Source organism: Primulina eburnea, chromosome 13 (genome assembly GCF_022965805.1).
Source record: "Primulina eburnea isolate SZY01 chromosome 13, ASM2296580v1, whole genome shotgun sequence".
Taxonomy (NCBI): Eukaryota; Viridiplantae; Streptophyta; class Magnoliopsida; order Lamiales; family Gesneriaceae; genus Primulina; species Primulina eburnea.
Window position 1 is genome coordinate 25,090,282 of NC_133113.1, and position 25,086 is coordinate 25,115,367.

General features: G+C 34.5%; 4 protein-coding genes and 1 long non-coding RNA gene across 5 annotated transcripts; 1 reads left to right on the plus strand and 4 right to left on the minus strand.

The window, feature by feature from the left end:
• Positions 1 to 2,752: 2,752 nt before the first annotated feature.
• Positions 2,753 to 4,065, minus strand: LOC140810391 (uncharacterized). The gene is made up of 5 exons (XM_073168258.1): positions 3,897 to 4,065; positions 3,687 to 3,809; positions 3,544 to 3,614; positions 3,012 to 3,469; positions 2,753 to 2,909 (listed from the first exon to the last, which is right to left on the minus strand). Exons 1-5 carry the CDS (start codon positions 4,063 to 4,065, stop codon positions 2,768 to 2,770), a joined length of 963 nt encoding a protein of 320 aa, XP_073024359.1. The 3' UTR covers positions 2,753 to 2,767.
• A 32-nt stretch (positions 4,066 to 4,097) lies between these two features.
• Positions 4,098 to 6,719, minus strand: LOC140810892 (uncharacterized). The gene is made up of 6 exons (XR_012113336.1): positions 6,493 to 6,719; positions 5,365 to 5,517; positions 5,114 to 5,280; positions 4,379 to 4,468; positions 4,202 to 4,303; positions 4,098 to 4,127 (listed from the first exon to the last, which is right to left on the minus strand). It is a non-coding gene; the product is annotated as an uncharacterized lncRNA (long non-coding RNA).
• LOC140809061 (uncharacterized) lies at positions 5,531 to 6,547 on the minus strand. Its single transcript, XM_073166526.1, has 2 exons — positions 6,230 to 6,547; positions 5,531 to 6,106 (listed from the first exon to the last, which is right to left on the minus strand). The coding sequence occupies exons 1-2, from the start codon at positions 6,257 to 6,259 to the stop codon at positions 5,531 to 5,533; spliced, it is 606 nt and encodes a 201-aa protein (XP_073022627.1). The 5' UTR covers positions 6,260 to 6,547.
• Positions 6,720 to 7,383: 664 nt separating the features above from the next.
• On the plus strand, positions 7,384 to 11,213 carry LOC140810889 (pentatricopeptide repeat-containing protein At4g20740). The gene is given in 3 exon segments (XM_073168795.1): positions 7,384 to 7,656; positions 7,658 to 7,874; positions 8,700 to 11,213. Coding segments are annotated over 3 exon segments (2,211 nt in total). The 5' UTR covers positions 7,384 to 7,428; the 3' UTR covers positions 10,466 to 11,213.
• A 4,782-nt stretch (positions 11,214 to 15,995) lies between these two features.
• Positions 15,996 to 22,333, minus strand: LOC140809052 (glycosyltransferase-like At2g41451). Its single transcript, XM_073166519.1, has 11 exons — positions 21,766 to 22,333; positions 20,745 to 20,894; positions 19,533 to 19,585; positions 19,084 to 19,192; positions 18,862 to 18,996; positions 18,626 to 18,670; positions 18,105 to 18,292; positions 17,830 to 17,971; positions 17,011 to 17,057; positions 16,763 to 16,850; positions 15,996 to 16,659 (listed from the first exon to the last, which is right to left on the minus strand). Exons 1-11 carry the CDS (start codon positions 22,114 to 22,116, stop codon positions 16,378 to 16,380), a joined length of 1,590 nt encoding a protein of 529 aa, XP_073022620.1. The 5' UTR covers positions 22,117 to 22,333; the 3' UTR covers positions 15,996 to 16,377.
• Between the last annotated feature and the right edge of the window lie 2,753 nt (positions 22,334 to 25,086).

The window sequence follows — 25,086 nt, forward strand, 5'->3', positions numbered from 1 at the left end:
TTGCTCGCCCTACTACTCATCACAAATGTGGGCCCTCGTTTATGCTGATACCATATATCCGGTGCCCATTGCAAATGAATGGAACATTCCAGATCATTTTAAATACAATGTACTTCCCCCGGATGTCAAGAGGAAACGTGGTAGAGCACAAAAGGAAAGAATTCCTTCTATTGGGGAGTTTGGTCGGAAGCGAACTAAAAAATGTGGTGTATGTCATGAATCTGGCCATTACCGAAAAAAATGCCCTAAGAGACAAACTGATGTGTAGACGAGTTGTTCAATATTTTGTTTACGATGTTGTATTTGCATGTTGAGTAGTTTTTGTCAAGTTTGTTGTTTGAACAAGTTGTGCATGCAGATTCAATGTATATATTTCTGTGTATTAAACGTTTTTATATTTCTGTTGATTCAATGGCGACTGGGAGCGACCGAATGGCGAATGAGTTATATATTAAAAATAGTGAGCAAATTCATGTTTTATATGCTATTTAATATATTATGATATATTTTTATGGATAAGAGATTATAAGATGAAAAATAGTGTGAAATAAGCTAAAAAGCGATTGAGGACGACCGAATGACGATTGATTGATATTGTAAAAACAAAGTGAGAAAATTCGTGTTTTATATCACATTTACTATGTTATGGTAAGTTTTCATGGATAAGAAATTACGAAATTAAACATAATGTGAAATAAGGCAAAAATGACTGAGGGCGACCGGATGGCGACTGGGAACGACCGAATGACGACTGAGTTATATAGTAAAAAATAGTGAGCAAGATCATGTTTTATATGCTACTTACTATATTATGATATATTTTTATGGATGAGAGATTATAAGATGAAAAATAGTGTGAAATAAGCTAAAAACCGATTGATGGCGACCGAATGACGATTGAGTGATGTCGTAAAAACAAAGTGAGGAAATTTGTGTTTTATATCCTATTTACTATATTATGGTATGTTTTCAAGTATAAGAAATTATAAAATTAAACATAGTGTGAAATAAGGCAAAAATGACCGAGGGCTACCGAATGACGACTGAGTTATATAGTAAAAAATAGTGAGCAAGATCATGTTTTTATGCTACTTACTATATTATGATATATTTTTATGGATGAGATATTATAAGATGAAAAATAGTGTGAAATAAGCTAAAAAGCGATTGAGGGCGACCGAATGACGATTGAGTGATATTGTAAAAACAAAGTGAGCAAATTCGTGTTTTATATCACATTTACTATATTATGGTACGTTTTCATGGATAAGAAATTACGAAATTAAACATAGTGTGAAATAAGACAAAAAGGACTGAGGGCGACCAAATGGCGACTGAGAGCGACCGAATGACGACTGAGTTATATAGTAAAAAATATTGAGCAAGTTCAAGTTTTATATTCTACTTAAAATGTTATAATATATTTTTATGAATAAGAGTTTATAAAATGAAAAATAATGTGAAATAAGCTAAAAAGTGATTAAAGGCAACCGAATGACGATTGAGTGATGTCTTAAAAACAAAGTGAGCAAATTCGTGTTTTATATCACATTTAATATATTATGGTACGTTTTCATGGATAAGAAATTACGAAATTAAACATAGTGTGAAATAAAGCAAAAATGACTGAGGGCGACTGAATGCCGACTGAGAACGGCCGAATGACGAGTGAGAGCGACCGAATGACGACTGAGTTATATAGTAAAAAATATTGAGTAAGTTCAAGTTTTATATTCTACTTAATATATTATAATATATTTTTATGAATAAGAGTTTATAAAATGAAAAATAATGTGAAATAAGCTAAAAAGTGATTAAAAGACGATCGAATGACGATTGAGTGATGTCTTAAAAACAAAGTGAGCAAATTCGTGTTTTATATCACATTTACTATATTATGGTACGTTTTCATGGATAAAAAATTACGAAATTAAACATAGTGTGAAATAAGTCAAAAATTGCTGAGGGCGACCGAATGGCGACTGAGAGCGACCGAATAACGACTGAGAGCGACCGAATGAGGACTGAGTTATATAGTAAAAAATATTAAGCAAGTTCAAGTTTTATATTCTACTTAATATATTATAATATATTTTTATGAATAAGAGCGACCGAATGACGACTGAGTTATAATATATTTGACGACTGAGTTATGAATAAGAGCGACCGAATGACTACTGAGAACGACCGAATGACGACTGAGTTATAATATATTTGGACATTTGGACTCTTGAACTCATCTAATTGCTTGAACATACTTAATACTCCGTCTTCGATCACCATCAAAGGGTTTAATCGGTGGGTTATTGCATATGTTTCAGTCGGTTATAAAATATTTCAGTTGGTTCTGTAGGTTTTATCAGTCGGTTAATTCTTTTTTTTGAGTCGATTAATAAATTTTTCAGTTGGTTCCGTGGGTTTTATCAGTCGGTTATATCATATGTTTCAGTCGAATAAAAAAAATATATCAGTTGGTTCAATGGGTTTAATCGGTGGGTTATTGCATATGTTTCAGTCGGTTATAAAAATATTCCAGTTGGTTCTGTAGGTTTTATCAGTCAGTTAATTCATATGTTTCAGTCGATTAATAAAATTTTCAGTTGGTTCCATGGGTTTTATTAGTCGGTTAATGAATATGTTTCGTCGGTTAATAAATTATTTCAGTTGGTGCAACATGCATTTCAGTCGGTCCAACACACCTATACATCACTTCGACAAACCAATTTCAAATCTATTACATCCGAGCTCATACAAAATCATTGCAACTTTATAAAATCCATTCACCATACCATACAGATGTTGCTAAATATTTTCTATATGAATTCACAATTTGATCATTCAATGAATATGGAGACTGCTGAGATAACTCCACCTCAAATGTCTTGATCATCCATGCACCGCAATCAGAACTGCAAAATAAATTATTTTAAACTTATAAAATTATATCGAGATCAAATTATATAATAGATCGTGTATTTTTTTAAAAAAAATCCAAAAATTCAAAAACATACCTGCTGGCATTTTGCGGAAAATCTTTGGGCCGTGATACTGTCCAAATGTCTGGAATCTTGACTTTGCAATAATGTAGAAGATGTTGAACTACATCTTCTACCGGCTCAATATAAACATTCATTTCACCATCTGTGTAGCAACAATGATTGCAATCATACATAGTAGTGATTCCATCTTTCACGTTCACTACAACTGCTACCCAATGTATAGGCAAATTTAATGGTATCAATATGAAAGATGCATTTGCCCATGGTACCGAACTCCAACGACGACAATATCCATCAACATAGTGAAATAAATTTTTCCACTTGCTATTTTCAAAATCATCAGGAGCATTACGATATGCGAAGACTATATCTTGAGAACAATATGGATCCATTATGGCAACATCCTGTTTTACCAAATGTGGGTATGTCTTCTGCAACACATATAGACCGTACATGCTCTCTTGTATGTGCTGCACATGTTGGAAGCATGTTATATATATAATATTATGATTAGAAAATAAATAGAACACAAAATCCTACTCACGCTTTGATCGAGCCAGTGCCTCGGATTGAGAAGGTCCGTAAACCATGACTTGTAATATGATCCAAACACACCTGCTTTAGATAGATCATTCAATCTACTTATTTCTTTAGTAACAGCTGGCAATACTTTCTTAATGGAAACACATTGCACCGGTTCAAATGAACCATTGTAAGGACCGGTATAACCAAGTGCTGCCAAAGCAGGTGTCTCGGGTAGCTGTACATATGGAGAGCGACAAAATTGAGATTTCGTACTCTTCCGAGCATCTACATATGTAATGCATGTGTTTTAGATACTAGTACATATCGTCAAATCATAATTCCAAAAAAATAAGAATAAAGTACAACACATACCCTTGTGAACTACGAGAGATGGTGTGATTTCCTGTGGTAATGGATTATCGTTCACAAACATAGTTGCTACATCACCAGCACCAACTAGGCTAGCATGTGCAGCTTCTTTATCACCACATTCAACGATATAGGTCTTTTGTGGCTCACCTAACACATAGTATTGTATCATAATAAAATAAATGATTATTTCAAATGATTATTATCGTTGTCGTTTGGTGGAAGGTGGCTCATCTACGATTCAACAAATAAATCAAGTTAAATAAAAATATGTAAACGTTTAAATAAAATTTGAAAATCAAGCGTACGATGATGCATGGCGTTGTTAAGTGGATCAAACACTTCTTCCTCTCGGCTCATTCCTTCATTCAAGTCTTGATTGACAGAAGTTACATCTTTGACAGGGTTATCTATGATTTAACAAATTAAATATCATTGGTGTAATAAAAAAGCATACGACAATTTGGATTTAAAAGAAAATATACCAAAATGTGTAAGAGGAGATATGGATGGCTCAACAATCGTCTCTTGCCCAAGAGTCACTCCTTGATTGGAAACAGTTGTCCCTGGCTCACCTACAATTAAAAAAAACATATTATTATAATCAGATAAATAATTATCTCTAACATTTTAAAACTCACAAAGCTTAAATTTTTCATGGGTCTTCTTTTTCTTAGATTATGCAAAGATGAACTTGAAATGTTCAAAACTTCCATTACACGTTTAAGTTTGCTATCCAAATTTGAAATCATATCTTTCAACTCCACAAATTTTCTGTCCACGTGCTCTTGTAAAGCTTTAACTTGTCCACTAGTATCTGATTTGCCGAGGACATCATCTCGTTCGACTTGATGGGATTGTTTTTCTAGTGCTTTCTTGGATGGACAAAGTTTAGAAGACCTCTTTGACTTATTTTTGGGACAAAGTTTCCTTTCATGGACTTCTTTTTTGGATTGAATGGTCACTTTAGATTCAAAAACAGTGGGATTCTTAGTGCAGTACACAGATTTTCCCTCCAACAACAATGAATTAATATAAGACAAATAGGAATCTGTACAAGAATCTTCAATGGAAATATTTCTAATATAAGGAGCAATAGATTCTTCATCTGTAGGCGATAAAATACTCCTAACAATCTGTAAATTTAACATATTTTAAATTAGTAATACACAAATAGAAAATATATTAATAAAACTAAATTATATGCTAAATACACTAACCTTTTTACCACTCTTTGATGCATCTAAAATGTCAATATATCTAGGAGATTTTTTTTTGACCAGTTGTTGGAAATCCATTGGCACATGCGTGGAAGAGATGTATTGTCTCCTTCTCTTTGTTTCGCAAAACGCTCCCCAATACCACGAACGCATTCGTATGCAATAATCTAAATTCAAAAATTATAAAAACACATATAATCAACCATATTCGAATCATATGGAAAAATGCAAAAAAAAAAAAAATTAATTACCTGTAGCGGATTGATGAATCCAACCATATCATGGGTTCCACTGTTCGAAAACTTATCGTTTTCTGTTTTTTTGCTCAACGCAACTTCTTTTTTCTTCAAATCAAGCTTTAAATCACAAACAGCTCCTTTGAAAGCTATTGTACCCCAAGGGTACTTATTAAAAACATCAAAAAACATCAAAATCATCAATCAGGCTAAAAATCTCTTTATCAACTTGAGGATTCTTAACTGGAGCTATAGGCCATAGTACACCACAGACGAAGTACAAACAAGCCATCTTCACTCTCTCTATACTCAACAACTTATCCACAGTTTTCAAATCCTTCAACTTCATCTCAACTTCCTTCACAGATACTTTATCACTACCTTGAAAATATCTATCACAAAAGTCTGAAACTTCTACTACTTCATCAGGAAAATTATCAGAACAATCCAACCCTGTTATCAATGCATACTCCATTCTAGAAAACCTGACTGGTCTATCATTTACAACAAACCACATTTCATCATCGTCTGTTGCATACACTTGTCTCATCACCATAAACCATAAAATCTGACTAGATAAGTTATAATCCGCAGCATACTTGATCAGATTGCCAAATTGTGTGTTTTCAACCATGAAGTCCATGTCCTGCTCATTCAAGCAATCTAATATAAATTCACTGACTTTTTGATATTTGGAATGTACACTTAACTTGCAACTAAAATACTTCTCCTCTGATAGTTGAGATTGAAGATTAACCTGAAAAAAATTAATCAAGTCAACTAGTAGTATCAATAAATTAAATACTCAATTATGTCAAATTCATGAAATTTAAAGAGCAATACAAAAAATAAATATTTTTCAAAACAAAAATGAACATACCCAAATCTTTTGTGCAACCATCTCCGACATTCTTCGTTCTACCAACAAGAAGTTTCAAAGAGAAGAGATCTTGATCGAAAAAAATAATCAACTTCAAAATTCATAGATTACATGAAATCTTTGATATTGAAAGATTGAGACAAAGTCAATCAATAATATCAACAACTCAATCATTTCAATCTACAGGCATGCTTATTGGTTAATTCATTAACAAACTGAATATGTTAAAATTCATGAAATTTCTAAAGAAATAATGAACATACCTAAATCTTGTGTGCAACCATCTCTGATTTTTTTTCTCCTTTAGGAATTTCAGTTGGTTGATGCCTTTAGTTGGATATAGACATGGATAATATATTTAATCCATCCAAAAACTGAAATAACAAAATTTCATTAAATTTATGAAAGTTGTTCCAATAACAAAAGAATTATGCTATACTTGATAACAATATGTAAACTTTTGTTTTAAATCATTATTTATCTAATATGAATTGCTATTGATATTGTATCAAATTCATTCTCTCTTATAGTATCCATTCTCTGTCATTTCTTTTTTTTTAGAGCTGTTAAGTTCAAATTGGGAAATTTATGAACCCAATCAACTCAGCGACCGATCAAGTGTTTCGAAGTTCAAGCTTCTATCTATCACCATTAAATTAATGGATGCATTTAGCTCCTAACATTTTCTGAAGCATTATGATTGTGAGGTAGGAAAACATACCTGTAAATTTAGTATTGTAAATTCTCAACTATATAAAAAAGTAGGAAAACAAATCCATAAAACTTGAATTTTCTAACATAAAAAGATCACAACTATGCAACAAAAATGAGAGTTTGACCTAGTGTTTATCATTCAAATATATGGTTTATGACTGATGAATTCACACGCAATCGAGAAATCAATCTGCCCAATCCATCGTCTCTGTGCTTTGAGAAGAAAGGAGAGTCTAAGAAAAAAACTGAGAAAATGGGCACGTCTGTCGGAGGGAACGTGAGCTGTTGAAGGAAGGGAAAACTAGAACAAATCTTCTGTTTAAGCGTTTAAGTCTTTTTTATTACTTAAATAATGATTTTAAATTAGTTAAGAAAAGGGTAAAGTGGGAATTTGACAAACAAGGGCGAGGAGGTCTACTTTTTATTAATCTTCCAAGGAAACCATGGGTTAGGAGCTTTAGATTCCTCGGACTACTGATCGAAAAATGCCGCCACAAAACTCGCCGGCGGCACTGACCAAACCCCACAAACCCTACTTCTTCTATGGCCACCGGAAACCAACCCAGAACCGGCCTACGGTCCGCGGTGGTCTCTTCTCCAACCGCCAATCCATCACCCTTAAGAGGCTGACCCAGCCCACCTCCGCAAGACACGATTCATTTGATCTCCAAAAGTGGGACCCAGATGAAAAGAGCAATGGGAAGCAGCTGTACTGTGAAAGACCCATCAGAGGTATTCTTCTCCTTGGCGAAATATCTATCTCCCATTGCTAGATACATTGTGGACTCGTTCAGAAAACACAAGCGCTGGGGTCCGCCGCTCGTGGAAGAGCTCAATAGGCTGCGCCGGGTGACGCCAAAGCTGGTGACGGAGGTTCTGAAATTTCCCAATATTGATCAGAGGCTATCCTCCAAGTTTTTTGATTGGGCTGGTATGCAATAAAATTTTTCTTTCCCATTGTAATGCAAATAGTCGAATATGTATTGTGGATATTGTTTGCAAGCAAGTATGTGAAAAGTATACATCATGTTAGAATTCTTGTTGTAAACATGGTCCAATAAATCTTCGGCGGAGGTTGTGCCTATGCGAGCATATGCCTCTGCTTGTCATCTAGTCATTCTTGATAAGGAAAAAAAATCCTTCATTTCATATTTTTCAATTTTGTTCTTTTCCAGATATGTTTCTTGGTAAGCCTGGTTACTCCTGTTGTTTCCTTTAACTGTTGATAGTACTATGTACTATTTCAATGTAGTTTTTCAATTATCGTTTTTCTTCTTTGGAAAGAGGAGCAGAAGAATGGGGGTGATTCTCTCTTTTACTTAAGTTGGATTTGCTTTGCTTATGTACTCCAGGTTATTTTCTTATGTTCTTACTTCCACAATTATCCATACCCATGACATTCCCTGGTCCTTTGGTGCTATATATACGGCCGAACATTGTTAATTTTTATCTTGCAAGTGCCATTGCTTTATCTTTATGTGGATATAGTATGTCATGTTATACAATTATGTTTGCCAACCTGTTTTAGTACATCAATAACAAATAGATATATATGAATCAATTTGTTGCTCTTGCAAAGTCTTTCTTTTCATTGTATAAAGCAGAGGACCCACGGACATGTCGACAGTTGTAAATGCATTATATTAATTTCCATGGGACGGATATTAGAATAGTGGTCATCTGCAGTTGTGTTTGTTAGTTGTCTTCTGGCATGAAATTGTGATATAAATGGATTTTTCTTCATTTGATTGTTCAGGCAAGCAGAAAGGTTATAGGCATGACTTTGCTTGTTACAATGCCTATGCCTATCTTTTGAATCGATCTAATCATTTCCGGGATGCTGATCAGGTTCCTGAGCTGATGCATATGCAAGGGAAGCCGCCTAGTGAAAAACAGTTTGAAATCTTGATTAGGATGCACTCGGATGCAAACAGGGGTCTGAGGGTTCACTATGTGTATGAGAAAATGAAGAAATTTGGAGTAAAGCCAAGAGTCTTTTTATATAACAGAATAATGGATGCCTTGGTAAAAACTGATCATTTAGATTTAGCCATCTCAGTTTATAATGATTTCAAGAAGGATGATTTGACCGAAGATAACGTCACTTTCATGATTTTGATCAAGGGTTTGTGCAAAGCTGGACGCCTGGATGAAATGTTTGACCTTTTGGATCAGATGAGGAAGAATCTGTGCAAGCCAGATGTATTTGCGTACACAGCAATGGTAAGAGCGCTGGTATTGAAGGGAAATTTGGAAGGTTGTTTGAGGATTTGGGGGGAAATGCGAAAGGATCGTGTTGAACCAGACGTCATGGCCTATTCAACTTTAGTTATGGCACTTTGTAAAGGGAACCAGGTTAACAAAGGCTATGAAATGTTCAAGGAGATGAAAGAGAGGAAATATTTGATCGACAGGGCTATTTACGGATCTCTGATTGAAGCTTATGTGGCAGATGGGAAAGTAGGTTCAGCCTGTGATCTGCTTAAAGACTTAATTGATTCGGGATATCGTGCTGATTTGGCAGTGTATAACACCCTAATAAGAGGGCTATGTGCAGCAAAACTGGTTGGGAGAGCATATAAGCTTTTTCAAGCAACAATTCAAGAGGATCTCCAGCCAGATTTTTATACTGTCAACCCAATTTTGAAGTCTTATGCAGAGTTGAACAGGATGGATGATTTTTTTAAATTGCTTGAGCGAATGAATAAATTAGGTTTTCCTGTTATGGATGATTTACTCAAATTTTTTTCTTTTATGCTGGATGAGGCTGGTACAACAATGATGGCTTTAGAAGTGTTTAAATACTTGAAAGTGAAAGGATACGTGAGTACTCCAATTTACAATGTTCTTATTGAGGCTGTTGTAAAAAATGGGGAGGAAAAGAAGGCATTAGCACTGTTCCACGAGCTCAAAGATTCTTCTGACTTGGTACCTGATGCATCAACTTACAGCAATGCAGTTTTATGCTTTGTTGAAGTGGGAGATGTACACGAAGCGTGCACATGGTACAACAAAATAAAAGAAATGTCCTCAGTTCCTTCTGTTGCTGCTTATTATTCTCTTGTTAAGGGCCTTTCTCGACTAGGAGAGATTGATGCTGCTATGTTGCTTATTCGCGATTGCTTGGCCAATGTGACTAGTGGTCCTATGGAATTCAAGTACACCCTCGCTGTCGTCCATGCTTGCAGGAAAAATGATGCTGTAGTGGTATGTGAACTCATAAATGAAATGATCGAACAAGGATGTCTTCCAAACAGTATCATTTACTCGGCAGTCATCTTTGGCACATGTAAGCATGGAACAATTGAAGAGGCAAGAAAGATTTTCTTAAATATGAGAGAGCGCAATTTTCTGAGTGAAGCTGATGTAATAGCCTACGATGAAATACTTATAGACCATATGAAAAAGAAGACATCAGATTTGGTGCTGTCCAGTCTTAAATTTTTCGGTTTGGAGTCAAAACTGAAGTCAAAGGGCTGTACACTCTTGCCAATTGAAAATGCAAAAGATGTACGTGGCTGATAAAAAGTAAAAATGAGTTGATTGGATTAACCTGACTTGTTTCAAATTGCTCCGATTAGAGTTATCCCTTGGGATAGATCTTATCACAGTGAGCAAATATTTCAAAATCAAAGCAAGTGGGCACTAATTCTCAAGGATTCAATATCAGTAGATACCATAAAACATGGGCCGAACTTAACTTTATTGTTTGGAGTATAAGGCTAGTCTCTGTTGGTGAAGAATACAATACTTTTTATGAGATTGAGGCTTCAATATTGGCCCACCGTTTTTTCCAAACTTCAGCAGCTCCACCCCCATGGCTCGTTGGTAAGACCTTCTGATATACCGTATAATAGAAAATATATTGTGCAATATCTTGTTTTGCTTATTAAGGAATCACTCTCTGGTAGTCGGGCCTCATTTGGTTTATTTTATGGAATTATTTTCTGAGGATATGAGCAATTTAAACTGTGAAGACTTAAAGACATTAGAGACAGATGGTGCGGTGATTGCTTGAAAAATATGGTCTTTAAACAATGGAGGGCTGACAAATTTGAAAGCTCTTCTTGACTTTGTTCTTGTGGGTCACCTAGCTTTTAAGGTATGTATATACCAGGTTGTAAAACTAGAGTTTCCTGTGTAGCAATGTGCATTCATAGGCCAGAGTCTGATTCTATTTTTGTACATGGAATAATAATAATATTGTTCTTTTAGATCACTGTTGTAAATGCCGAGCTGACGATCAGGGTGATCAATGATTGTAAAATCCTAGTCAACTTGTCAAAATCAAATAATTTTAAAAATAAGTCAAAGTCAATCAATTTAAAACATTAGATATAATAAAAACATCGTTCACTCTCTTTTTTCAAGTATCCTTTATCATCAGCCACCACCGCCCCCAAACTGGCGTCAGCCGCCGTCACCATCAACAACCATCATAATTATCTTGTTAGTTTGTATTTATATATTTATTTGTATTGTATTATATTATATGAAACTTTTTATGCATAAATATTATTTAATTTCATGTATTACATAAAAAGTGATGATTATTTATAATTATATTGCATGATTATATATAATTATCTATAAAAAAATTTATTAAAAATTCAACAACCTAGATGGCCGAGGCCCTCTCGACACTTACAATATCGTTTTAAATACGCATACGGGTCAAGTTATGAGGGAAAACTGCTATTTTGTAGGCTAATATTTAAGCTTACAGTCATTTTGCTCGTGTCAAAGAGCTGATATAGCAGGGCAATTCCATTTATGACATTATTCCTGTCCTCACATCAAGTTTATAACAAGTAACATTTCTGAATGCTGCAGACTTGGTTCTTTTTAGACTGAAGCTTGTCAGTTCTTATTTTACCATTAAGAAATTTGATTGTGATTCAGTGTTAAACGTTGCGGTTCGTGGTTCGGTCGACCCTACCCTTGCGGGCATTGTTCGCAGGGGTCGATTCAACGGCTCGGATTTTTTCGAGTCAATTTTTTATTTTTTTACAGGGAGGTGGGCTCGGATCACTCATGTGAAGTGATCCGGGCCGTTCATTGTATTGCCTGCACGGACAGGGTGAAACAAACCGCGGTGGGGGTTGTCACTGCCTTGTTTTACTTCGTCCAATGGGTAACTCTTCCCAAGACTTGAAAATATTTATATCTACCTAGTCTACTTCAATCAGGGGCCGAGTGATTTAGGGGGCAATAGACTTTCTTTGATGTCATGAGAGACCTTGTACTCTGGGAGACTGATTTATGAAATAAAAAAAGTGAATAAAAAAAATTAAAAATTGGACAAATCAGGATTTTGCTGTCGATGTAAATATTTATTTTTTTATCCTTGTAACATAAATATATTTACAAATAAGTCAAAACAAGAAAATGAAAATGATGGCTGGCCTTAGAAATATAAAAGAACCAAGTCGGTTGCAAGCTATTCGTCGTTCGAGATCATCTTTAATCTTATGAAGCCCAACTCGACAATTTAATCAAACCGATCTCGAGCTTAAGAATATTCGGCTCGTGATCTTTGCGAGTTTGAGCTCGGCTTTTTACTGTTTACGAAGATATGGCTCACAAGCTCGAGTTCGACTCATTTATTTTGTTTGGGCTTGACTCCTCTACATATTCGTGAATATGCTCGACTATATGGCTCGTGAGCTCGAGCTAGATCTCGATCTCGGCTCATTTGTTGAGTTGACAAATAAACATATTAATACTGATGAATTTAGAAGGATTTGAACATAAGACTTTGTTGAAAAAATATAAATTATCGTCACTTAGCCACGATTGTATTTTTGTATTTAAAATGCAGATCATTATACTAAAATGTTTTTTAAATCATAATAAATAAAATAACAGGAATGCATCAACTTATTTTTTTTCTCTCAAAATTTACACCACTGAACCATAAGCACGTTGAGTAAGTCACGAACTATTATAATAAAATATTATTTAAAAAACTAGCATGATCAATAAATAAAATTCAGCAAAAATGTACTAACTAATTCATTTAAAAAGACTGAACACATTAAAATAATATGAACTTGAACCACTAAGCCGATTGTAAATTTGAATAAACTTGTATATATTATGTTGAAACATTCTTTTTTAAAACTAGCATGATAAATAAATAAAATATTATTCAAATTTTATAATAGCATGGCCACATTGGCATATCTAGAGAAATCAATTAAATAATTACATATAATCAAGAGAATTCATAGAATAATAATACAATTTTATAGATTTAGATTAATAAAATTAGGCTTATCATTTTTCAAATAAATGGTAAAATCAAATCTTAGTATGATTTATGAACCATTTAAAGCAAATTACTTGAAATATATATATATATATATATATATATATATATATATATATATATATATATATATATATATATATATATTAAATTGATACGACATTCGCTATTAATAAATATGAGTTAATGATATGGAACTTATTATGATTTTGTGATACCCTTGTCTTATATCTTAAAAATGAAAGATTTAAAATGAGTTTATAATGACTTACAATGGACTTCTATAGCAACTTGGGTTAATCATTTTCGTAAAGCGATGACGAATACGAAGTAGTTGCTATAGGGGCCCATTGTGCAGTCATGCAGGCGCGGGACCGGGCTCCGGGCGTGACAAAATGGTATCAGAGCCGGTCACCGGCATGAAACACCGAGAAATAAGTGTTATGCAGGGCAAAGTGCTACGTGCATGGGAGCCACCTCTTGAACCTGCGGGGCAAAGTGCTACATGACGGGAGCCAACTCTTGAACCTGTAGGAGCCACCTCTAGATTCTCGGTGCTGGTGGATCGAGAGGTCAGGCCGCGACGAGGACGTCGCGTTCTGAAAGAGGGGTGATTGTGATACCCTTGTCTCATATATTAAAAATGAAAGATTTAAAATGAGTTTATAATGGCTTACAATGGACTTCTATAGCAACTTGGGTTAATCATTTTCGTAAAGCGGGGACGAATACGAAGTAGTTGCTATAGGGACCCATTGTGCAGTCACGCAGGCGCAGGACCGGGCTCGGGGCGTGACAGATTTAAACTTAGAATTGTGAATTCACTTTTATTTAACAAGATGTAGTTTATTATGTGATGATTGAAATGAATCGAATTGTATGATAACATAATCATATTTAATTGTTTATTTTTTTGAAATAATCATATTTAATTGTTTAATATGTCTAATGAATGATGATTGGATCAATAAATTTTGTAATGGAACAAGAAAAAAAATTCAATTTAAAACATGTTGAATGAATTTTACACAATGAAACTTGTTAATTCATTAAAACTTAACTACTAGAATTGTACTTATATTTTTATTTATGAATGAAATAACAAATCAATTTAAATAATGAATGATATTTTGAACTTTTAGTTAGATATTGTGTTTTGAGATGTTCAATGATGTTTGAGTTTATGTTTTTTAGTTGTTAGATTTCTCGTTTTGGTTAGTTATGAATGAATTTACTCTTTTATACCTTAATATAAAATTAATTTATAGAGAGATACATTATATTGTATGCTCGACTTGATTTTATCTTTAACGAGCTCGCATAAAACACAAACTGGAGCTCAATTGCATGCTTTGATGAGCTCAAAAAATGAGCCCGCTTAACGAGTCAGCTCGAACCAGACTCGTTAACATGATAAATGAAGCTATTATTAACTAACTGAGCTTGAGGTATTCTCGATTTTAGTAATTTCAAAACGAGCCGATCTCAAACCTCTTGATAAAGCTCGAGCTTATATATCTTAAACGAGCCGAGCTCGAGTCTTATATTGTTCGATTCTGCTTGATTTGCTTACATCTCTAGTCGGTCTATCAGAGTCACTTCACTTGATCATGTCTTAAGATCATCATCTCTCCCTCCATGCAGGTGATATCATGCTCAATATAATTCCAATAAAACCCAAAAGCTACAGCGGATGTCTTCTACCATAAGCACAATCTCATGAAAACTATGAACCAGACTTTATCAAATTGCCAAAAACAAATAACATGGATATATCATATATATTATTAGCTTTTGTATATGAAGTTGAGGAGGAAACAACATGAATAACCACAATCCAAAGAATGACCACTGTTTATTTTGTAGAACGCAATCTCCCTCAATCTGCCATATGTTTTTAAAGTTTTAAAGCTTCAAACTCCAACAAATACCACACGAACCAAATAGGGGTAGAGAAATTTCGAGTATCACGAATTTCCGCTTTTTGAATTGTGAAAAGAAACATGAAATATACTACCATTTCTTCTCTTTTGCTGTTTTTTGTCAATTCTTTTCTCCTCTTTTGCTGCAACATACAGTATTTGTTAGTATTGTCGGCTTTCAAAGAATGCCATATATTTCTTGACTTCATGGGTTTCCATTTTCACCCCAAAAGCTAGATTACCAAACCACATAACTGGAGTAGGGAACAAGGAGACCATGTGTTCACCTTGACTTGAATCAAAAATTACACTGTCATCTCTATACTATTACATGTACCTATCAAACTTTTGGCATATTGTAAGGATCCCACACGATTAATGTTATTATATCACGTACCAAGCTTTGTTATACCCATACATATCGTTATATTATTATCCGGGGTGTTTGACGAATTTTACGTGACGCACATCTTGATCCTCACTGGTTTCTAATGAGTTGATGTACTCTGTTTTATATACGTCAGGATCTCACTAATCCTATTTTCTTTCATCTTTTAGATATATACTGTCTATATGTAACACATTCTCTGCAAAATAATCCAGGCAACTCAAGACTCAAGTAAGCGGCATCGGAATTTGGATGTACTCTGCTAGCTTCTTCCATTAAGCTGAAAACTTGAGTCCTTTAAAGTCGATTTAGTAGCTACTGGTTTTGCACCTACAATCTGCAAATAGTTTTATGAATTTAGTAATTGATATTGATGCATTCACTCATGCTTCCAATGTGACAAACAAGTATATTGATTGGTTGGTCACGAACCAGCATATTAATATTTGAGTATTTGACGTTTAAAACACGTACAGAAACAAGAATTAAACATATGTACCACAGCTGACGCAAATTAAGCTCCATTTTTACTGTACATCAACAAGAATCATATTCATGAATGCCCCATGTTTCTAAATTCAATACATATCAATCAATGTCTCTAAAACACGGAGTTGTGGAGCTGATATTGCAAGAAACACCTCCCCTCAGCCCTCAACCCCTCCCCCTTCTCTGTCTTAGCGTCACAACGTAAACCTCCGCTTGGGTAATAATGATCGGGAATAGCCACAGATTGAAACACGTTTAAACCCGCTTCTTGCTTAATCTTTCCCTCTACTACACAGGAGAAACCCAATTCTCCTCATTTCAGTGGTATAACAGAAAGGAAAAATCCAGCAATCTTGCAAGAGAATCATGCTTCAATCGTTAGGTCTTCATTCATTACCGGGGGAGATAACGGTGGGATAGCTACTTCATGAAAAAGATACGAAGTAGTTTCAAGTGCTTTTCTGGATGTTTCTTGAGAAACTTTATTTCTGCCTATCTTTCTTGATGGAAGTGAGACAGAAGCAGCAGCAAAAGAGGAATTGTTGCTCTCAATGGATGCTAAGAATTTGGTTTTCGACTCAGATTTGTGAGCAGATGCAATTATGGATTCAAATATGCCAGATTCCCTCAAACCTTGAATGATGGTCTGGTATATATCAGGGCAAAGAGCATAAATTAGAAAACGTCGTGAACATTTAGGTAAAAAAAAATTTCTCATCCAAGCTTGAGTGACTGGATTTTGAACTTACCATAGGAGCATAAATTCGCGTTAAAATGCCCTTCCTCAATAATTTCAGATTTATGGTTCTATCAGTCCACACAACATGCTCGCGATACCTGTTGCAGTAAAGTAAGATAGTTCAACTAAATTGAGAAGTACAGGAAATAAACCAAACAATTGCTGGTATATGAATATAAATCCTGTTACACAAACTCCAAGTAAACGGGGTAAATCATGGGCAGAAAAAAAAACTCAAGTATTTTAGGCAGTTATTACCAGTTTAGCATCTCCTCCTCTGTAGCAGTTGAAGCAATTATAAATGCCTGAAAAAAGAAGCAAAGTTGTCAGCATGACAAAAACCGAAACAGACCGAGAACGATAAAATACCAAATCAATTCAACTAATCGATATCCCCATGGCAGCAAAAATTCGATGGTCTCTGGTCAACGGAAGTCTAGCAAACTATTTCATTTTCGGATGTCAAAAATTTCAGTAAATTCACAGAACATATTGCATCATTGACAAGTGAATGCTTAAGTTTTGATTGTAAAATGTACACTCTACTACTTAAACTTCGGAAAAAAATATTACTGCAGAATTTGCATTTCAAAAAAATAATAGACACAATATAAGTGATCCCACCATTGCAAAAATAATACTATAATAAGGATTGGATTCAACATTTGATAATTTTCTGATCAGATTAGATATCCTCATCACATACAATACAAATGGTAAAACGGGTAATAAAATCAAATTACATCTTTCTAGACTTGCACACTATTTTAAAACTAAACATGCTTGTTAAGTCATACTTGCACACCATTTTAAAACTAAACATGCTTGTCAAGTCATTATGATAACATCAGGACCAGTGCATCAGTATCAGAGATTTGTTGCCGTGGCATCATCAGTGATTTACCATGTGTTAGCTTTGTTTCCACTAAACTTTAGGACCAAATGTCCCATACCATATTAATCTACTATAGGTCCCAAAATATCTTTATTTTAAAGGAAGTTCATCGTTACCACAATGGAAGGAGCTAAATAAATAACAAAATAATAATGATGATGATGAAGGTAGTCGACGCTCACATCTCTATCAAATTCCAACATAAAACATCGCTTGACATCCTCTTTAGTAGGCTTACAACCACAGCGGTCGCGCCTAGAAGTCAAGTCAGAGAACTTGGCATATGTATAATGCAAGACCGCAGCCTCTTCAAATTTGATCTCACTGCCAAATGCAACCACAAAGCTGACTAGATGAATGTAACTGTGTGGTTTCCATGCCACAACCGAGAGGATGGAAAAAATGGATATACGGAAATTAAAACAAACACAAATCTTTAAATAACAAGGATTCATACCTTGGAGTTTTCATGTAATTGTGCCATCTGTGTGCACCATTGGGGCGAAGATGATCTTGAACTCGAGCAATCGATTTCCCATTTCCATAAGTCAAAAAGTAGTTTGGATTGCCACGAGTTGATTCCTTATACATTCCGAAATAAGTGTCTTTTGTTAAATGATCATAGTTTCTCTTGAACATCGATACCTATATGACAGGCAGAAAAAAGAAGAATAGCTAGTTACAACAAACCTTACTAATTCCTCCAAACAAACTTCTGCAAAAACTCTATTAAATTTCCAAACTTTGCCCATTAAATCCAAAGCAAACTCAGTTTTATAAGTTCAGGAAGGTCAAATGAGGTAAATGCTACTTTTTCAAATCAATAGTAATCATGCACAAGTTTTTTTTAAAATAATATTATAATAGAAGGTACCGAAGATAGCCACGTACCATTCCCAAATTTGGAATCATATTAGGAAAGGAAACATAAAGCAATCAATTTCACTGAGAGGAAAAATAAGACATTTGAAGAATTACCTCCGTGAAAGGTTCCTTGACATCATCTCGTTCGACACTGCTCTCCTGACAAGAGCATAGGAGGGTAAGTATGTGTAATTTGGTGATAAAATAATGTTATTCCTATAATCCTATTTGACTCGATGCTCCAACTAATATTGATAATGCACCAGAATAAAACTTGGACATGTATGAAAGAGTAGATTATATATGTCAGACACACAGAAGTAAAGAAACAATGACAACAAACTGCTTACATAGTTGGGAAAGACAACCATGTCCACATGGCTAGGCACATCAAGTAACAGTTGCCTCAACGAATATTCTCGACCACCAGCTGGGTGTATCAATTCATCAGTGTCTAGATGAAGTATCCAGTCCATGCCAGCATCCTGAACTCATAATATGTAGAAAATATCACTTGCTCTTTAATTAAAAAAACCCGTGTTAAATTCATCCATGTTTGTAATCATTCATACCCTTGCCATGACAATAGCCATCTCCATGTTAAGAGATTGCTTCACAAAAAGCTCATAATTGCAAGGCTTGTAAAAGAAACTTGACAGCCAAGATTCATTCCAGATTCGGCTGAAGCAGCAACAGGAAAAGCTTGTCATTTTTAATATACCAATAGCAACTGCTATTATATGTAGATTTGTAAAATTTGCTGCTATTATATGTAGATTTGTAAAATTTAAGCACAGAGCTGGTTGTAGGGAGCTAATTCGTTAACCTAGGGATGTGAATCAACAAGTTAACCATAGATTAACAAAACTCAAGAAATGCACTAATACTTGACTCACTAAGCCCTAAACTTCCACTCATGATGTCAAGTAGATGAAATAAATAAAGAGAATGTGGAAAATTCCTTTTAAATCACAAATTTTTAACTCGTAATGTCTAAACTCACAAAGCTCACGTGATTTACCTCCTAGCTTGTTGCTCTTCTAGATCTTTGGTTCTGTAAATCACTTTGACCCCCTGCAAAAAACATAAAATTGACACTTACAGGTACAATTAACACCACATTATCAATAGACCAAAGCAAAACAGGAAATAGTTGAATAAACTATCCACCAATGGCATTCATTCTCCCTGGTAGATGTGAGAAGGTGCAACAGAAATGGGGTGATTTAGGCAGAAAGTAGCTGTCGAAAATGTTTTTATCTACCCAGCATATTTTGAAATAAGACCCCAATCTAAATCGGTATCTCAGTAGACAATGTAGAGGGAACGACATATGAGTTTTCTATGAGGTCAAAATGGAACACTTCTAACAGTCTTGAGACCGGACAAAATCTGGACTCAGTTTCTTCTCACATGCTGGCATGTACATTAAACAAAGTCATGCTTATAAAGACATTTAATTTAGTTGAGAGTATCTCAAAATTTACTCTAATTATGGCATAACAGAACTAAGCAACCGGACATTTATTTACAACAAAGGCATAGAAAATTCAGATTACTTACAGCATTTGGTATGCAAGTCACTGTGGGAGAAGTGCTCCATAGTCAGCTAAAGGATACTCATAAGGTATCTTGTGTCTAAAATGCACCATATCCAATTATTCTCATTTTCGACAAGGCAATTGAGATCCAGCAAATCTAAGGTATTGAACCAGCAGAGTTGACAAAAATGTTCAGCTTGAGGATGCAAGCTAGGAATACATCGATGAGCTGAACCAATCTAACCGTGTTTTACTCTTAAAGCACAAACCATGAACCAGGTGATCATCCCATGAATCTTAATTCTTATGTGATTTTTTATTCAAGTGACTGCCTCAAGGTACAAGTGAGTAGAGCATATGAAAATTTATGAGCTCAAGTGCGACTGAAAAACCAAAAACTCAAGCTAGGAATAACAACGTTTCTACAACATATAAAGATAATATTTATTTTAAATATAATAAAAGGTTTGAATTCGAGTTCAATTGGTTACAAACCAGGTTATCATGCCTCTCATGTATTGATCGGTTTATTGGCCTTCAAGATCGAGATAGCTATATGATTTTCAAATATTAAATAGCAAACACGATAACTTTATGAGAAAATACTTATTGCTAAGGTAAACTGCCTAGTAGATCAAGAAATATAGATAGCTAAAGGAATAAAGCAGCCACGATGATGGATACAAACTCACATGAATGGATTCAAGGACTTTGGATACAGGAGGAGATGCGGCCCTTCCTTCGACAAAGAGAAAGAAAGTTGACACCCCAATAACTTTATGATAGAACATCCAGGGCAGAATTTGCTCCAAGCTAGCAGATGTACTTGTCGTGATGCATATCTACTTGTGGCATAGCAAAAATAAGATCAATAACAACCAACGTCCGACTAAAAACTTTTAGGAATGAAAATTTAAAATTGGACATTGGACCAATTTCAAAGAGAAAAGGTCAAAATTATATCAGGATGTCGAGGAACATAACGAAACCTTGAGTTTGAAACTTGAACGGGATGCACATCACTTTCAAAGAAACCAAATGACATGAGAGACGCATGATGCTGAAGCCATCTATACATAATAAACCTAATTGATCTGCAAATTCTGAAAATTTCCATGAAACCACCCAGCCAGCCAATCCTCCCTTTGGTTATTAAAATGTAGCTTTGAGGTCTAATGAAAAAGGATCTTAAAAGAGAACTAGCGAGCACTAAGTCAAGCATTAGTGGCAATTGTTTTACTATCAATTTTCCCTCATCATCATACATACCTTGGTCCCAAAACAAATCTCAAACTCCAGTTCTGTAAAACGAGTTGTAGACTTGTAGAACCTACTAATTTCTCATAAAACAATAAGCTTTGTGTTCAAGAAACTAGGAATCACTCCCACCAGCTTCGCATACTTGTAACAAGTCAGAAAATTAGAAATGATCCAGAAATAATATATATGTTCCATAAATTTAAATGCACCGTCGCTCGTTATTTCATTTTCAACTGAATGGTTTGGATCACAGAAATTAGAAATAATAAAAAAATCCATGAAAAGAACTATTCAGATTGAATCACCGTAACGTTCAAACGCCACTCCCCAAACTCCAAATCACCTCAAATCTAGCCTTCCCTCACGAAAACACAAGCAGCCTTTTCACAGGTAGCCAAAATCAGAATAACCCACAAAAGATCAACCCACCAAAAATAAACAGAAAAGAAAAACCTTGGGTTTAAGATCGGGGTCGAACTTGTACTTCCAGTCCCTAAAATACGGAAACGAGGCTGAATTGGAGTGTCCCAACAGCGTGGAGCAATCGGAAGAGTGAGATGAAGAGGAATGCCCAACAGTAGCCAGAGGGGAGGAGTCCATGCCGGGGAACTTGTACGATTCATCAGGAGACCATCGGGAAATGGGATCATCCACGCCTCCGCCGCGCCACTGAAGGAGAAAAGCAAAGACCGCGAGGGAGAGGGGGAGAAGGGTTAGAAGAAGGAGAAGTTTCGCGGCGAAGGACTGGTGGTTGGTGGCGGAGGACGGTAATTGGGGCCGGAGTGAGGTGTGCAGACCCGCCATCTGAAGGAAAGGCTGGCCCGGCGATGGTGGGGTGTTACTTCTGCAGTAGAATAAAGGGATTCAAGATTTAAATACACATTTTTGTGTAGATTCTCGTAATTTGATTGGATTTCTTGAATTTTGTTTGAGAAAATTATTTATATGAATTGCAAAGGCAAAAATTCATGGAGGCGGAGTTTTTGGTTAAAGATGTTTTGAAGGGGGAAAATGTGCCCCAAAATGGGTGGGTTATTCTTTAAAGTAAAAATAAAATGGTTTGAGCATAATTGAGTAGACCTGGCCACCGACTGGGCTCGGTCTGGGTCGAGAAAAATCCTGACTCAGAAATGGCTTGTCCGTGGTCGGTTACGGTCCGGATTGTGAACTCGGTGGTTCGGGTATGGGTTCGTGCTCAATTAATCACCGGGTCTTGCTCCGATTTAGCTCTTAATTTCTTAATGTTCTTTTTTTTAAAAAAAATTATTATTTTTTAAGAAAAATGCTTATCTCCAAAATTATACAATAAATCAAACCATAATTAGGACTCCTAAAATATGGTATTATCAATAATTTATCGTCATAAATCTCGAGTTCTAATTATCATAATTTTTGCCACTCTTTGGCCTCTGCAATCACAGATCGTGCCCAGGTCTTACTCCAAAACTTCTTTTGTTTTGTTCATTCTTTCAAGGCTCCATCTTGCTTATTCGCTTATATTTCTTCATGTCGTTGTTCTGAATGTTCGCTCAGTTTTTATCTTTTTATTCTTTATCACTTTTAACATCATGTGTTCGGCAAGCTGTTTTGGTCAATCGTTGAGCAAACATTGGGCTTCCAAATTTGTGGTTCTTAAGCTAGAACGTCTCTCATCTAATGTATTTTCTCCGATAATAAAAGATTGCTCCGTTGTAATCGTTGAAATGGGAAAACCTAGAACTTATTTTGTCATGATAGACAATATGAGATATATTTATGCTTTTTTGCGACCCGATCACAATATACCAAAAGTTTCCTCATCCGCATCACTAAAATAAAAAATAATGATAAAATAATTCTCAAGTTCTCGACCTGAACTTGAGGATACTCTGGAACATTTCGTCATCTCCCTTAATAAAAATTATTCTTTAGTAAGTTTAGAAGTAATATTACAAGTAGTAGTGGATTGTGCTTCATGTGGAATAATTTGTGCGTCATATTTGGTGTTATATTCTTTATAAATATCATATAAAGAGTTCTAATATTAAAAAAAATATGAAATAGATGAAACTGTTTCCCTAATAGGATCTAAATGATCATAATATAATGTTAGCATTTCTTGTAAACCATCAAACTTAAGTCTACGATCTAAAACAAAAGCACATAAAAATATTTTAGGTATTTCTAAAAAAATTCTCTTTTTTCATGCAAGCTACATAAATACATTGAGCTAAAACTTCACCACTTGATTTAATATGTTCGCTAAAATTACACGCCATGTTGCAACAATGTGTTAAAACTAAATGACAAGTAGGATACTAAACACCAGATAATTGGTGAATAACATCATTAAAAACTTATAAAATTCCACAAATACTATTGCATATGTTCCATTGATTCGAAAAAGAATAAATATCACGGTGTTGAACATGTTGATGAAAAAATGTACATAATAAATCTTTATATTCAAAAGAGAATAATAAAATATTATATGTTGAATTCCAATTAATTGGAATGTCTCATGCAAACCGTTTATGTCTCATAACATTTATTTCGCAAAATTTTCCCCAATGTTTCTAACTTGAGGATGTCTCCACAGATAATGAATTGATATCCATTGGTTTAACGTGTGATTCTAAATTTTTTAGTTCATCTTGAACATATAAATTTAAAAAATGATATGTGCACCTAATATGAAAAATTTACCACCTAATGATGATTTACTTATTTGAATGAGCTCATTAATACTCTTAAGTATTTGCAATAGAATAATTAAACCATATTCTTCTAAAATAACAAATATAAGTTGAGAAATATTTTGTCATATGTAGTTCGTTAAAACATCTATATGCAATCAATCTTTTTTTAATATTCCAAGAACCACCAATCCAATAACATGTAGTACTCATATAAAAATAACTTTTCCAATAATCACTCCAAATATCTGAACACAGAATATTTATTATTTAAACTATTAAATTCTTTGATTAATTAATTTTTTTTTCAATGGCTAAATTTTTAAGTATGTGTTTGACTGTATTTCGTGAGATACGTCTGATAGAAGAATTTTCACTTATAAAACAAATTTTCAAAAGATAATTTATCACTAAACTAAAATAAATTTGTTCAACTGCACAAAATTTAGTTGTTTCTTCTCTAAATTTGCTTTGAAAAATTTCAAAATTTGAGAATCTTCACCTGATTGAGAAGAGAATATCGGAATTTGAGTTTGAGAATGATCAATACCAATTTTCACCAGATGATTTTTCTCGATATGCCGCGTTAAAGTTCTATAATCACCTCCTTATTGAAATTTTTAACTTTTTGAACATTATTTTTATTTGACTTACAAATCACCAGAGGAAAAGTGTCACCTTTTCAAAATGTTTGGTGAAGATAGCGGATGTCGGGTGAGGAACCGCTCGAGTTTTACTTTTAGAAACATTCATATTGCTCATACTTTCTTGACTTTGACGATGTTTTGTTTGTTGCCACTTGTTCTTGATGTTTCTAATCTGATAATTCAAGATCATACAATGCAGGAAAATCGTGATGCTTAAACTCGGGTGGCATGATGCCCTTTCCATTTCCTTTGTCACTGATAAGTGCTATTTATTGCACTTTTATTACTTGTTTTTAACTTGGAATTTTGTGATTTTTGAGCAGGTTTTATTTGATTTGTTCTTGTTTTGGTTGTTGTAGTTTGGAAGCTTAGAATGAGAGTTTAGAGTATTAAAGTGTTGAATTAGAAAGTGCAAAAGATCAAAAATACAGAGGCTACTGCGCACCCGCGCT